Consider the following 17189-nt stretch of genomic DNA (forward strand, 5'->3'; position numbering starts at 1 on the left):
ATATACAGACATACAAATAGATACAGTTATGTTTCTTACAGGTATTCTCCTTGCCTTCTGATGTTCTTATTTTTAACCCCACTGATAATGTCAGAGTTCTATTCCACTTACTTATTACCTAATTTTTCATTAAAAGCTACCATGATCACCAGTAAAGAATCTGTGCTACATCACTGAAGTGGAATAAAATGTATTTCTCATTGATTTTTGCACCACTGAAGCATATAAATGAATTCAGGATATAAAATTATTCAGGTTATGAGTACCTTTAGGACCAAAGAGCTTCACAGCACATGATATAAAATTCAGTAGCTCATAAGTGAGCTAAATTTTCAGATCTGTTGATCTGTCTCTAAGACTTTGGATTCTAAATACCTGTGTATGTAACATGTTCCAGTAGTACTTTGGAAAATGTTGAATGACACACACCTTGCATTGTGTGTCACTGTGCTCACCAGAGTCCTAACTCATCCTGGGAGCAAACATCCACAGGGAAGTGGGGGTCATCAATGGTAGGGTCATCTCTCTGCCACATCAATATTCGTGAGGAGTGGCAAAATAATCTGAGATTTCCTAAACAGTATGGACACATACCGAGGGCATCCTGTTGTCACCTCACTCAGATGTTAGGGTTTATGCCAAACTTAAAAACAAAGCAAAATAATGGAACTTCTAAGGTATTTCAGTTGTCTAAACCTACATGAGAATTATGCAGATATTTATTTTGCACATTTTCAAGTATTACCACAATGCCTCTCCTTAAAAATAGACAAAGAAATGCATTTGAACTGCAGCAGTGCTCTCTTTAATGGTTTAGTGTTGGGCTTTTTCCTCTTCTCATTGTTTAAAAAAAGAATAAGTATTGACATCTTGAGACCTCTGCAGTTGTCCTGGAGTCATTAATCTCTGGCTGACCTAATAAAATCAGACTTTACTTATATTTCACTGATACCTTGTGATAGTCTTGCATGCACCCCTCAGCTTGTTAGTTATTATATTTGTACCAGAGAACATGAAATATGACACTATAAATAAATCACTTTCTTTTGTGGAGAAGAAAAACCACTGCTGCATTTAAAACGTGAAACCCTTCAAAAAGTGCCTCATTCTCTATTAGCAGTACCATGAAGAAAGTAAATTTTTTATCCATCAAGTGGAAGCCAGAATGGTGACTGTCATACAATTACAGCCTCACCAATTCTACCATGAGACAAAACAATAAAATCTCTTTAAAACAACTCTCTCTGCCAAGCAAAATGAACCTTCCTAAACTATTTGAGAAATTTCTTCTTCTTTGCAGTTTCTAAAAACTGACATTTTCTGAATTTGACCTTTACATATTCACATTCTGGCCCTTAATCAATTTCATTTCTGTGTAAATATAGGGGTGCAATTGTATGCACAAAATGTTTACAATAACTAGAGAAGCATTTGTTGCTACCAGGTTGTTTTTTTATGCATTTGTTGTGCAAAAGTACCACTACAAATACAATTCCTACAGAGGTTGTGCCTTTCTGTTTCCAGGGAAAAGACTCTCCCATGCCATCACCACCACTCTTGATTTTTCCATTAGTCCTCTGCACAGGCTGCTCCTCTATGTGAGAAATGCACCTGGCAAGACACTGGAGTGTTCAGGAATCAATAGGAAAGGAGCATAAAATGACAAAAGAAACTACCCTAATGTGAATTATTTGTTGTTCAGTTCCAGCCTTGTATTTCTCAGTAAAAAGCACAGGCCCTGATGGTATTTTAGTTTTACTAAAACCAGAAATAATGCATTGTTTGAGGACAAGTCAAGACAACATGTGTGCAGGTATACATTTTTCCTTATGTTTATTATAGATCAATTTGGGGCTTCATTGCATCCCAAATATTAAATAAACATTTTATAGACTGTTAATTTTTCAGCTCATGAATTATGATTCAGCCAACTTACATCCACCTAATCTCAGGAAAAAATGAGATTTACAGTGAAGTTAGCAGATAAAAAAACCTGCCACTAACCCAAGGCAGTACTGAAAAATGGGTCAAGGAAAAGAGAAGAGTTCTTATGTCAAGGACTCCTAATTCAATTTGCCTCATGTTCAAATCAAGAAAAGAATCAAAGATTAGCAGCCACTCAGAAAAAGTAACATACAGCTAAAATACAGGTATGTGTAACAGATTTTTGGCAATTCTAGCTTTGACAGAATTCAAGTCTGTAAGTTTGGGTGGTTTTATTTATTTATTTTGCCTACAATTTTTAATTTATTTTAGGTATTAATTTAATTATTTAATTTATTCTTAGGTATTAATCTTATTAAATCCCACACACCATACAGAAATATACTACAATATTTCAATGCTATTTGATTTTTGCTTTTTGCAGAGTACACATAGTTGCCTTCTCAGTCTTGTTTCTTTCAAAAATCTTTGTAGTTGTTGCCATATTCAATATTATAGGAAAAAAAGTTACCCCACAAATGTTTCTTTTTTTTTTTTTCTGTGGAATATCTCATGATAATACCCCAAAAAATGTATCTGAGGCACCTCAGTCTTCCAGCAAAGCAGCCCAGAACTAACCTTGGGTTTAGGGATCCCTCTTTGCTCACCTGAAGGTGCTGACACCCTCTGTGTCTTCAGCCTCCTGTTTCCTACTTATTTATTGATAGGCTGGAATATCATTTTCATTTCTTGTCTTGGGCAATTCATAGGCTAAATTAAGTTTGCCTCTGTATTTCTTTTTTAAGTGAGACAGAAATACAATAATTGATAGCACGTAGTAAATATTCCTTGAAATTGCATTGGCAGGCAGTCAGAGAATGATGTGCATGGGTAAATCACTGCCACTCAGCAGCCTGGCCCAGGCAGGGGCATTTCTTTCCTGAGTGTGTGGCCTGAGGATACTGAAATGATTGTCATTAATTCAGTGACTTTGGGCCCCTTTTGGCATCAAGTGTGATTTAACAGCCTCCAACTGACAGACACCTACATCAGACATTCCTGCCCCACTGTGTTATTAAATGTCTAGGTTTTTAATGAGAATCTGCTTTATTGCCTTAGTTTTAGATGCCATTTTAGAAACTTTCAGAAGGTTCAACTCCTTGAGCTTGGAACAGTACAGTAAAAGTCCTTGCTGGGGGCAACCATGCCTTGGAGAGATTATTTTTAGCTCTTAAGAAAACCAGACAAAATATTGCCTCAATCAGGATAGGAAACTGCCTAAAAATAGGCATATCAGAAATCTTTCCTTTTGTCCAGTCTGTTACTCATATGAATGAGAAACATATCATATCTCTCATGTCTTCCAGCAGAAGCACTCACCAACCAGAGCTCAGACTCTGAGAAGCAGAAAATATAACCCCTCAAACCTTGCCTCTAAAAATTTCATTTCCTGCATTTTCCAACTGGTTCAAAAGCCAGCCAGCAGCAGAAGTAACCCAGCCTTCCTCCCCCACCACTGCCTTTGCCCTCTCTGAAACGCAGTGGCCAAGCAGAGTCAGACACTGAGCCCAGCAGTAAAACATGCACAGTTTGGCCCTCAGCACTGCTTAGGTGGGCCATGAGAAATAATAAATAATAGCACCTATTTCTCTGTTTGCACAGGACAATTGTCCACCCAAGGGTCCCCTGGTGCACTGGTTTCTGAACTCCCTGAAGATAATGCAGAGGAAAGAGGAGATTGCCCAGCTTTGGCCACCTGGATCACACTTGCAGTGTGAATTGATGCATTGATCCTGTGAAAGGTTGAAGCAATGCCTGAGGGGTGAATTTGCTGTTGTTATTAATGGAATTTGTACTTCAGTCAACCACAGCAATGTTAACAGCATTAGAAAAGATGCTACAGTAAAACATGGCTTCAACATTTAAACAATTTTTTTAAGGCTTCACTAAAAGCTGAAATATTATATCCATCTTAATATACATAAAGCTGTAAATAAACTGAAGGTATTGACATATGTTTAAATGCCAGTGTTTAAAATCAGAAACCATAGTATAACAAATACCAGAACTGATCAGCGCTCAGAAATGTCAATGTCATCTCTCAAATTAGGCAAAAAAAGACAACGAAACCGTCTCCCCTCCCTAATACAGCTGTTCCTTCCTAGTCAGTAGGAACATGAGAAAGAATCTCTGACAGAAAACCTATTTTTGTCCTGACCAGCAAGATATAACAACATTAAGAACACCCAAAACAAGTCCAAGACAGACATAGATGGATAAATCTATCCTTGTGATCTATGTCAGGATGTGAAAGGGAAACTTCAGGAAGATTCCAGAGCTCCCATGCAGTTGAAAAGAAAGATTAAATATAATTTTGAAATATCTGGCTATTAAGCAACAAAAATGCCATCTCCTCACAAAAAGTTTAAATTCTCCTGAACATTCTTATTTGATGGACAGAGGGAGAAAAGCAACAGTCAGTGACCAGCTCAGGTGCCTGTGCTGACCAGGCAGGTCAGACGGACACTTGGGGTATTCCAGTAGCATCTCAGATGACAAAGAACAGCCTAAGCATCAAATGTCTCAAATGCCCACCCTAAAATAAAGCAAAAAATGGCAACCTTCTCATAAAAAGATGTTGATAATATGAGTACTCACTTTCAGATAAACATGAATATCTCAGTCTGATGTCCAGGCTATAACAACCTGATATATTTTGGCCAACTTAAAATTGAACTGGGAGAGACTGCTGCTAATAAAATAAACAACATATAGGTAATTAGCTTTCTCAGAAAAAGCTTACCACCCTCTGAAGTGTTCTCAGAGTGCTGCTTTCACTTGAGCATTGTGAAGCAGAGAAAATTATGTTACTGCTGCATGTTTGACTTTTCACTCAATTAATATGAAAATATTTGAAGTCTGACACAAGAAGCCAATTTTTACAGAAAAACACAAAAAATAAACATAAGGGTTTATAATGTGGCTATTTCCAAGGATTTTTAGCAGACCTCTCCTGGAAACTTGCAACCACATCTGCTGTGGTCACTGCTGCAACTCCAATACAGTAGGTAGGTAAAGTTAATTTTAAACTGGTTAACACAACCACAGGCACTTCTTACTTTGCTGTAGTGAGGCCAGACCTCAGCATGGGCTCCTTTTTTCAGTGTTTAATCAGCTCCTAACTTGATTTTTATAACTTATGTGGGTCTCTACATCTGCACTAATCCTAAACTGCCCTTTTCCTTACATTTCACAGCAGTTCCAGTTACCAGACTGCAGTAGACAAGTAGACACATAGAACAGAAGCATTTACAACAAAAATTTCCTCAAATTTAAATCAGGTCATGAACACACTCTATAAATATATAATAAGAAAAATGCCTTGCTGCTTTAAGGTATATTTTAAAATGAAGCTTGTTTTGTCATCAATGGAAAAAGACTGAAATGGACAGATGAATCTAATTCAAAGAGGGAGAATGAAGTACTAAGAAGCTCATATTTCCTTGGTGACCACTTAATATTTTCATTAGCCTGCTTCACACCTTTCAGCTTCACTGAAGGGAGACTGAACAAGTTGTCCATCACATGCTGAATTGCAGGACCAGGTACCTCCTCCCTTCCTGGAGCCTATATGCTTAGAGAACCCATCAGTTTGATGCACCTCTGGCTCCTGCAACCCTTCCTTGACCTCATCTCAGCCCTGGCAGGAGCAAGGTGCAACCTTAGCCCTTACCTGTCAGCCCAAAATTATCTCCAGCAGCCCTGCAATGCCAGCCTGAGTGTTCCCCAGAGCTCTGTACACCTGGGGCTGTGTGCTTTGGGTGGATGTTATCCAGGAGCCCACCCACTGTGTTCCTGCACCATCTGCTTTCCCAGCACAGCCACTTTACACTTTTACAAGCTGATAAAATCTTCTGTGGTCTTCCCAGGTGCTCAGATGTGACCAGACTGAGGGCTTAAAATATTCTCAAATGACATTGCAGCAAATTTTCTTATTTACCATTTTAATTATATACAGCTTCTTTAAAAATCTGTTACCACCTTCCAGGGCAGTTTTTTCTCATATGAACAAATCCTTTAAAATGAAACCCACAAGAAAAACTAGAAACCATGACACAGACCATTCCCACAGGGGCTATGGACTTTGAAGGGATGCAGTTTTTTGAGCAGCTGAGAAAAATTGAAGCACTTTTTATACAAAATTGTAATTTAAAAAAAAAAGTAGTAAACTTTCTGCATCAAAAAATTAAGAGGAAATGCAATATACAGAATTCAAAACATGACTGGGAGAAAGACATTCTGGCTCCTCTTTGAAAGCCTCTATCAATTTAATTATCTTCAGAACAGGTGGTGAAAGAGTCATCGATTTGATTTTTTAAGGGAAGAACATTAAAAAAAACAGTATTTTGGAACATTGAGGATTTTACTGGAAAGACTTATCCATGAGAAAACATCTGCAGCACACACTTCTAATAAGGTTCTGTGTCACTAAATTACATTTTTAACCTACAAATGGGAAAGGTTGTAAGCTGACAATTGTAAGGGCTTAGCAAAAACTTTTTCTCAGATTTTATTTTGTAAAGAAGGAATATACAGTCATAACCCAGCACAAATAAACCTATGGTCTGAATTTCAGTGAGGATATTGTCTTTCCTGTGACTACCTCAGTATTGTCTCCAGAACAACCAAGTGAGAAGCATAAATAGCAAATTTTTCAGAACTTTCTCTGAAGACACCTTAGGATTTTCCACACTGAATCTGAACCCCAACAAGATTGCAATAGTGTATTTTCTGCTTCATAGAACTGCCAAGATAAAAAATACAAAATGTATTTGTTCATTTGTGCTCACAAAAGAATAAATTATCCACTTATCAGTCTTCTCAGAGATGAAATATTTCTCAAAATCATCAAACAAGTTATAATTCACCATTGGTTTTAAACATCTTACCAGCATGATTGGAAGTTTGCCTGCATTCAATGTAACCATTGTCTTTTCCTTTTAATATTTAAAGTCTCCCACTTTCAGCCTACTAGATTAAGTGCTTTGCAGAGAAAGAGTCAAAAGCAGTAGAAATAATAGAATAGAAAATGGAAATCACAACTAAGAGCCATTTTTTGCCAGCCAACACAAACATCAGAGGTGACATGCAAACTTAGCCAATGTGAAGTAGCCCAGCATGAATTTTCCAATAACCCAGGCTATTTGCCTGAAAAACTACTGGACTTCAAATCCAGGAAGAAAAATGTTCCTGCTGGCATATCCATTTCAACATATTACAATAAAAATCAAAACATAAATTCAGAAAGTTTTTTACAGCAGTTGCAATGTGAAGTAGTAGCAGCGTGAAGTTTTGGGTTTTTTAAAAAAGTTTTTCCTGATGAACCCCTTTTATAGGAAATGGAAAGTAAATAATCATTAGTTTTGAGAGATACTCTTATTTTTTTTATATTGGTGTGTTACTTGGAAGAAAAATATATGCAACATATGTGATGCAAAAATGCCACATCTTTTGGAAGCCCTGAATGAAAATGGAACATTCCTTGGGAAACGTGGTAAATGAGCGTCAGTGCTTCACACAGCAATCATCAGAATATCAGGGAAAATAACAAGCATTCATGGAGAAAAACAATAGCCTTGAGTACAAAACTGCAGATGGAGCCAGATCCATGACCCACCCTGCACACACCCAGTAGCCTGAGGCAGGTGAGTGCCTTGGTGCCCCTCATGCCCTGGCCATGAGGTCCGAGCCCCTTCCAGCTCCAGGGCCTGGGCACACCCTGCACACACCCAGACCCTCCTCAGCCTCAGCTGCACTGCCAGGGCTGGCTCTGCCCTGCCCACCTGAGCTCCAGGTGCCTCTTTGGAGCCTGCAGCCCACCTTTCCTTCCTCAGGGGCAATGAAACTCAAGGAAAGACCACTGAGCATTGACCTTTTCAGAATCCAAGCAGTGCACAAAATTGCCCTTCTAAACCAAATTCAAATCTTCTTCCTGTTGCCAACAAACTGGAAAGGGTATTTTTGTGCATACTTGTCCACCCTTAGAGGTCCATGCTGGTGTGACTTCACATGACAACAAGCTCCAATTGGAGTGGCACAGGCAGGACTCAGATTTTGGATGGTATTTAAGGGCACAGTTTCTAATTAATTTATGCTACTGGCCATATGTAAGAAAAATTTCACAGCTGTTTCTCAAAATTATAGACTACATAAAATGCAAAACACATTTAACTATAAATATTAAAACACTTAAAATATTCCATGCACAAGTCAAATTGAAAGAATTCCTTCTTCTTCACTAGGAATCAGGGCTTTTACTAATGCTTTCCCTTATTCCATCCAGGCATAAACCTGCGGCATGCAAGGAGAAGTTATTGAGACATTTACTTAGTAACAAAAATTTTCTGAGCCTTCTCTGCAGAATAAAAACTTTGCTTTCAAACACTGGAGTAGTAAAAGCAAAATGTTGCTCTGTTAATTAAAAAGGGCCTCCACAGCAATCCCCACTGGTCATAACAGAAGCTTTTAGACTCCATCCTTTTAATTACCCTCAGAAACATTTTATCACAAATGTTCAGTACTGTAACACACAGTGAAAATCCATGCCAAATATTATGTTTGTTAGCCACCAAAATTATTTCATTACTTCATAAAGAGCCAAAAACTTAATTGAATTACTTCATTGAAGTTAACCATAATTGAATCTTCAGATCACAAGAAAGCCAAAGCAAAACAGACAGCATTTCAACCCAATACACTGGGGATTCAAGGAAGCTGAAATATTAGAGTAAATGATTAATTATTTCAGAAAATATAAGGCAAAATCAGAGGCTTTGTATATTTGTACAGCACTATATTGCTAATGTTGTAAAATTGCCTTCAATTCTGGGTTGAGAGAATTTCAGGGAACTTGGTCATTAATTTATTGGCCTAATAATCCCCTCTTCACCAACCTGATAGAAATAACAGAAACACCTTTCTGGCCATGTTCATCCTCTCTGGAAATGTTTGAAATTTGTTGCAGTAAATAACCGGTATTCTTATCCTCCTGTGCAGAGAGGTTTTTGTGCCATTACTCTCAATTACTAAATTACTCCAAAAGAATTAAATGGCATTAAACAGATAGATGGCTTGTGGTATCAAAGAAATCATCAGGAAGGATCAGGGAACTTCTTTCCCATCCCACTGAATTTCTATTCTCAGTAATAAAGCAAGATCTAATCCAGAGTTACATCACAGACCAGCAGTCATGGAAAATAACATTACCACTGTTTTCATGATGATTCATATCTCTAATTTTCAATTCTCTTGACAGTCCTCCTGTGCCACAAACAGCATTAATGCCACACTAGAAGAAAACCACAGATCTTAAGTGCCATTTCTGAGAAAGGAGTTTGTAAAATTCATTATCTGTTATATCCCAGGCTAGGCCATTTTAAAAGATGTATCTGCAGGAGAGCAACAAAGTCAATGGACAACACAGCTCTTCAATATTGCTCAGAATAACAAATCACACAAAGAGCAAAATAAAAACATATTGGACCATAAGAAAAAAACCTAAAATATTCCATATTGACAGCTCTCATTTTAGGAAAAAATCTTTGCCTACCATCTTTCCCATGCAGTTTGAGTCACGAAAAATGCAAAATGCTAAAGTTACGGTAGAAAGCTAAAATGAATTCAAGTAGTTGAAGAGTTCTGCCCTCTAACTTTGTTTTAGCAGCAAACAAAATCAGCTTTGAGACTCTTTCTTTCATCTCCTCCCCATGTGAAGAAGGATTTGCTCATTAACTCCCTCTGAAGCTGAGGAGCAGCTCCAAGAGCAGAGCCCAGCTCCCGCAGCTGCCTGGGCTGGCAGAATGTGCTGCCATTAACATCAGAACGACCCCGTTCCCTGGAGCCCAGGGCTGCTCCACACACTGCCTGGAGCAATGGCACGTGCAGAAAGAGCTGGCTATTTATATATTTTGCATCTGCTTTAATTACCCTATCACTACAGCACACAACAGCAACACAATTTATAAAGCAATGACAAATTTTATGGTAATTGAAAAGCCCAATTAGCAATTCTCACACCATGGGCAGATTTTGTTTGATTCAGCAACAGTAAAAGAAAGAAAAATTTAGAAGGAAAAAAGTCTCAAAGGTATGTGAAGTTCCAGAGGAATCCAAGTCTCTAATGTAAAGTATATTTAACACATGTTTGAAATCTATTCTCCTCAACAAGGGCTCTGACTTGGGAATGTGCCTCTTGAACTCATTCTCTGGAATTTTTTCCCTCATTAACATAACTGGTTTCTCTGGAAGAGAATTTTATCCCATAGGAACCATCAAGAGCTAAGACAATATGCAACTTTATCATAGCAAGTTGCATGCCATTATAAAATATTTCTGAATAGAAATACAGTCAGAGGCTACACTTGGCAAATGTAACACTCAAATGAGAGTTACCAGTTAACTCCAGTTAAGAAAACCCCTGGGTTTACATTGATGTCACTTATGGTACTTAAAAATTCCACAAAAAGTTCACAGGGACTGTGAGCTAGTCTTGAAACCATAAGAACAAGGTGCCAGAGCAACAGAGCAAAGATGAGCCCCCAGGAACAGAGAACTGGAAATCCTTATTTCATTGACAATTATTTGTTCAAATAGATTCAAGCTAAAACTATAATAGAGTATAAGTTTAAGTAATAACTTCACAGCAGCAGATAAGCTGAAAATAGGATCTCAAGTTAGCTTAGACAATTATAAAGCTAAAAATTACACTCCTAGGGAAGTTTGTGTATGGAAATGATAGCATAATGAACAGGACTCAGACCAGCACATATGCATTGTGAATTTTGTTATATAAGTGTGAGCAACCAAATCACCTGTTTCTGTATCATTCTTTGTTACCTTTTTGTATAAAAGGCTGTAACTTGCACCCTGAAATGAGTGATGGCTGGCACCCCATTCTGCAGAATGACAGCAACACCAAATGTCTCAGCTCACTGTGTTGATTGGTTCTTGCACTGGGTGAAAGAACCCTGCTTGAGGGACAGCCACACCACACAATGCTTCCCTGTGGTGCTTTATACACCTTCCACTCCTAAAGTATCTACTGCCCAAGGTGATTCTACTCAGCTCCCAATCAAGATATGTCACCAGCTGGATCAGAGATGCAGCCCTGTCATTACAGAGGGGTTTAGGCAGATGCACAGCTATGCCAGTGATGAAACCTTGCTCTTTGAGACTCCAAGTGTGAAGCAAAGCAAGCACAACCTCAACCTTCAGAGGAATTATACATTCTCTAGCTCAAAATAGTGTAAACAGGACTGACTTCACTTTTTACATACATTACCTAAAGCTCTTAAGTTACATAAATTCTATTTTCAGAAGAAATCAACAGGACAGCAGTTTCTGTAAGCATGCTTCTTCAGCTCCAGCCTGATATGACTGACTCATGATCCTCAAAGCAGCTTCAGCTCTCAGGGATATATATTAGTGCCTGCCTCATTCAATTTACCATGGCACTGCTCTGCTGAGATACAGACACCTGCTTTACAGCTGTGAGACAAACAAACTGCTTGACAGCAATTAAGGTAGAACTTTGCTTTGGCACAAAGTCTAGAAAACTGCTATTTCCTCAGTCTGTCATGCTCTCTGAAGAAAGGGTGAGATGTTAGCAAGTTTTAATGACTGCTGTTAAGGGAAAATGAGGGATATTCAGAGAATTATACTTGCAAATTAAAATCTTGTAACCTAAAACTTCAGTGGAGTTTTACCCTCAAAGTCTCAAAGCTGGAAAAAAATCCACTGAGCTACAGTTTATGATGATTGCCAGCAACACTTTCCAAGGATTTTGCACATGTCACTTGTTACTGGAATTCATTTTACTAGACTGGATGAAAACTATTCTCTTTTGCCCGGAAAATACTCAAAAGTTCTTTCCTTTGTAATTAATTTTTTCTAATTTCTATTCTTTCTAACAGTTAAAGTTAGAAATGAAAGTTTGACCTTTGGCACAATGCCTGCTTAGAAAGTGTAGTTCCATAATTTCTGTCTGCATCCCCATTGAAACAACTTGAAAAATTTCCTGTGGCATCCCCTGTGTCAGTATCCAGCAGAGCTGAGTTGGCTCTGGACAGTGGATTGCATTCCCCATAATCATTCATCTATCAGAGAAGATGTGGCTGTGTCTGCTTAGCCTGGATCTATCCATCCCTCCATGCCCACAGGCACTGCCCAAAATGACTGTGCTTGCTTTCTCTTGACCAGCCTGATTGCATAAACAGAAAGAAATCCTGTTACAGACATTACTGTGGGAAAAACAAAACCACCACACTACAAAAACAAACAAACCAAGCCCCAAAACTTCAAAAGGTCAGTGCAAGCAGTGGGGTAGCAGTAAGAGTGATGAAAACAGGTCATTCTAGAGGGATGTGAGGGAGCCACACGGTGCTGTCATGCCACATCACACATCACCCTGCAGTAAGGCTGTGCAGGCACACCGTGGGGAGCTAATATTAACCTGATATACTCAATCTAGAGCAAAATAATATGGACGTATTGCCCTTTAACCAGGTTTAGTGGGTTAAATTCATATCAAGCAGCAAAAAAAGCCTCTTAAAACCAAAGGAAAGGAAGCTTCATGTAGAATTTTACATTGCTTCAGCTAACACCAAGGCAATCCCATGTACATAAGTATGCATGTGGACAAACATACAAAACAGTGAATTTCTCTAACATTCTCATCTAGAAAATGTAAAAAGTACTTTTGGGAGACTAATGCAAAGCCAAGAGCTTTTACTGATTAATTAGTCTTCATCATTGACCTCATTACCAAGGAAATCTAAAAAGCAGATTGTTAATTTTCTATATTTAGTATGTGAGATGACAAAAAACCAGAAAAAAAACAAAAAAACAACAACAACAACAAAAAAAAAAACCTCTAAAAGTAGCCCCATTTTGCTGCAACAGGCATGAGTATCTCAAGTTTACTGTGTAACCACAGATTTCCAAACCTTGGTGAATCTTACTAATTCAAAGACAGAAAATCGCCCAAAAAACAAACAGCAGTTTAAAGTGTGTACAGACAATCAGATCAGAAGAAAAAAATAGCATGAAAAGCTTTATCACACACCTGCCATTGCTTGTTACTTTTTGCATCTTTGGTCTTCACTACAAATTGCCATTGCCTTTGCATATTTTATGAAAAGAGTATCTGGTGAGCAGAGGAGGGAAGAGAAACATCAACCTTGTGATCCCTTCCTTCAAAATACATTTCATCCATTTCAGACTTGTCTAGGTGGACCTGCTAGTTTGTTAATCCCTAAGGAGTTTCTGACAAAGCATCCTTGATAGCTGTGACAAGGTATGTCAGCTTTGCTTCACTAATATCTTGTACTCCAGGGCTCCAGTTACTCTGCACATCTCTTTCCAAAAGGCAACATGTTCATTCTGGCATTGGAATAGGCAGGACAAAAGACCAGTTTCCCATAACAACAGCATTGCTATTTGAGCCTGCTTGATTCAGCAGGGTCTAGCAGTGTGCACAGCCAGCCTGGTGACGCTGCCCTGGTGACAGTGACATCTCCATATACCCTCACATTTAGCCAGCAGAGCAGGTAAATCTAATTCAATTTAATAATTAGCTTTTACATTTAAACAGTAACAAAAACCAAAGCCCAACAGGATGGATCTGCCTTGATTTTTTTTTCCAAAAGTAAAACATGCTGCAGCATTTCAAGATTCCTGGATATGCTAATAATCTCTCCTCCAAGACACACACTTCTATTTGCCCTTAATAAATAACTTAATACAGGGCTTAAAACTGCCTGCTAAGCATTCTGTAGACATCTATCAAACACATTTGTGTATATCTGATTCCTAAGCTGAGAGATAGGTATATGCCCTGAACTTAACCCTTTACGAAACATAACAGAAAATCAGTTGGCAGGGATCTTGAGGCATCACAGGGGTTTACTTTAACAGGGTGTAACAGTAAACGAAAAACAGCACTTGGTACACAAAATCAAAGTCACAGAAGTCTGTAATTTGCTCACCTACAGTGAGTTGTCCTCACTTTTCCACAATAAAAGGAATTTGATGAATGTTAAATTACTGGGACAAGTTTCAGTTGTAGAATATAAGAGCACATAATTGAAGTAACTGAAAAAGGGAAGTACCATCCTGTTTTTCCTGAAACTCTTTTGTTATAAAAGCAGCAGGACAAAGGCATTCCAGACAACAAAGCACATATTCCATGTCAGGGATGTGAAAGAAGGTGTGTGGTAACCAGCCTTGCTCTCAGTTCAGAATTGGCCATCAATTTGGGAAAGCTAAAGTAGGCTTTCTGTCCTTTCCCAATCAAGAACTACTGAGAGCATCATTCTTTACTGAAATATTTACTGAGAAACTGGGCAGCAATTCCTTGTGCTTAGATTTAAAGAAAAGGTGATTTTATGGCAACCAAATACTAACGTTTTGGTTTAGAATCAGGAGGCTTTACAATACTCCCAGCAGGCTTCTTGATTGCAATATTTTAATCATCACAGCAGACTAAGGCTACAGCTCTCTGTACTACATACTGATTTCATGGGTTTTGGTCTTTGTGCATATTTTGGGGAGCAGACTGTCACATCTAAAAGCTGTTTTCAGAAGTGACCTTGGCATTGGATACTTGTTTTAGACCAACAGTAGAGCTCCATGTAAATAATGCCCCTGCTTGCTGGAGGGCAGCTCACTTCACTCAAGTGCTCCAGTCCGTGCTCAGACAAGACGCTACCTGAAACTAAATGGCCAAGTGATTTGTTCATCCTCTTTTGCTAGAAACAAATTACTGTGCATTTTCACTTCAGCAAAGTGGCAGTAACAGACAGGTGGGGTTACAGCTTTATTGACTGGCCTAAGGGCTTGCAGAGTGAATATTTACCAACAGCATTTACTTAGTTTTGTTGAAATGAATACAAACAAGTGAGGAAATTCATATCATCAACTAGACCACTTGACAATACATCTGGAACAAATAATAAAGAATCGCTTTCAAGAATGGCATATTCAAAAGCAGTTCCTGGGGAAAAAAAGCTTTTTTCTTTTGCTGACCTTCATCAGACCTTGGTTGTAGAAGAATGCACACCCATGAACTTAAGTTGTCTGAGAAATGTGAATCTAGATGTCTCAAGGATACAGAACTTAGGGTTCTGCAGAAATTTCAGTTAGGAAGACAAAATCATAGCACAAGAATTTTCCAAAAATATTTGAGAATTAAACAACTTTTAAATTCAAAACGTATGGCACAAACACAAGACAGAAAAATTGGCTTTAATTCCACTCTTTATATGAAGAGATTTGACCTTAAAACCCTGAGAAGAGTGCCCTAGCTCCAGCAGAATTCAAGCTGAGCAGTCACAGCCTGATGATACACTCCAGCATTTATAAAATGCATTTACACACACTTTTTTTTCCCATTTTTATTTCTCCTCTCATTGCAGCTACTGAAATTCTATTGTTTTATAACCCAGATGGACATCCAAACCATTACTTGTCAATAGGAAGAACTTAAATTCAGCACGACCAGAATAAAACAATTGCCAGTTGTTTGACTATGATCAAAAATGTAGAAATTAAATCCCCAGAATTTCTGCCTGAGATCCAGTACTGAGTGAGGAGCAGGTGCAGGTCCCCCACCAGACCTAAGCAAACACTGTGATTTAGAAGCTGCCCCCTCACAAAATAGATTATTATTTCAACAGGACTTGGTAATTTCTATAGTGATAGAGCCTTGACATTGGGATGTACTGTCTGCTGGCAAATGGAAGCAGAGTTTTTTAAAGTATCTTTTAAAATCTTCTCCCTTGACTTTTGACTTCCAAATGATGTGTTACACTCCATCATTGCTCTGCTAGTATTTGATTAGCTTTTGGGAAATGCCAGCCTGTTTCTGCTTCAATGGCTTTGTTTAAAACCTTGAATTATCTTTCCGAGTTCTCTCAAAAAGCTATTTCCTACCTAATGTGGTTTATTAATCTGCTGCATTACTGGCAAAGCAAACAGAATATTAAGTGGGATACTTCAGCAGCATCTGGCAGTACAAAATATCTGGGAAATACTTGAAATTGTTCTGAACCATAACATCTTTTCCTCAGCTGTTTTACTGGAGAATTCAAAAAACTTGGTCCTGAAAAAAACCTCACTGTATCTTAAAGACTGGAATGTGTACTGTCATTTTCCAGTAGCTTGGCCATTAGCTTAGTCCATGTATTTTACTCCAAAATGCAAATGGGGTGGAAGACATTACTGTGGTTCTAAGTTTTATGGGTAAAATATTTCTTTAAGAATATTTTTGCTAAGTTATGTCCCTGTGGTCAGACAAGTCTGCTGGAGAAATGATGCAAGGAAATCTAGTCTTGGGGCACAACAATGCTGTTTGCTTAGAGAAATGCCAGTCTCATAAAAGCCAAGTCTTTCTAACAGAAACACAGCAAAGGGCTTCAGTTATTGATAAATTTACTGATTGTATCTCTGCCAACTGGTGCAACTCCACACCAGTGCAAATTCATTAAATGCTTCCTGACACCAGGCAGCTCCTCCTGCCCATTCAGGTCACACCAATACATGACCCATGATTATGGAGATTTATAAACAAAATAAAACATTAGAGGAATACTGAGAAAAAACCTCCACACAAACAACCCACCCAGGAATCAACAATACATTTTTTTGGGAGTCAGCTGGTGACAGTGGCCTGCATTTATCTGTCTACAGATAATACATATCAGCATTAAGACTTTGAGAAGTTTCACTCTTTAGGTTGTTCCTCCAGCAAATCTCCAACAAACCAACTGTAATTACATTAGAGTAGTACAGTATAAAAATTTCTTGTGAGATATCAAAAGTTTCCTTGAAGCAGTTAAAACAAAAGATTTTTTCATCCTACCTTAGCAATGTGAGTTCGTCCCCTCCTGCATCTTCTATGTTGCTTGCCTGTGTAGAGAGGAGAAACAGAATGTACAAAGCTGGATTTCAATTCCAGACCAGTTTGGTCACTGCTCACTTGTTCTTTCTTAGCTATTTTTGGGAGGATAAACAGCACTTCTGGCTCTTCTAAGCATTTGCAATGTTCTTATAGTCAATACCTCAGCCCTGGTGAAGGAGCTGGACATGCTGACAGAAATCTAATAGAAAACGTACTAGAGGTCATTCAGGAGTCAAAGGTCATCCCCAAAGTTCTGATGTCATCCTGGGTCACAGGTCACTTGCAGAATCAAAGGTTACTGAAAGGTCAG

At 38.3% G+C, this 17189-nt stretch overlaps 1 protein-coding gene across 8 annotated transcripts in view; it reads right to left on the reverse strand.

The window, feature by feature from the left end:
* FAM13C (family with sequence similarity 13 member C) overlaps positions 1-17189 on the reverse strand; it is a 116097-nt gene that overhangs the window by 67481 nt on the left and 31427 nt on the right. For all 8 annotated transcript variants that reach the window (XM_077183349.1, XM_077183350.1, XM_077183356.1 and 5 more), the window contains one exon: positions 16841-16887. In XM_077183349.1, the coding sequence (XP_077039464.1) occupies positions 16841-16887 (47 nt within the window). The remainder of the gene's footprint in view (positions 1-16840; positions 16888-17189) is intronic.

This window comes from Agelaius phoeniceus, chromosome 9 (assembly GCF_051311805.1).
Source record: "Agelaius phoeniceus isolate bAgePho1 chromosome 9, bAgePho1.hap1, whole genome shotgun sequence".
NCBI lineage: Eukaryota > Metazoa > Chordata > Aves > Passeriformes > Icteridae > Agelaius > Agelaius phoeniceus.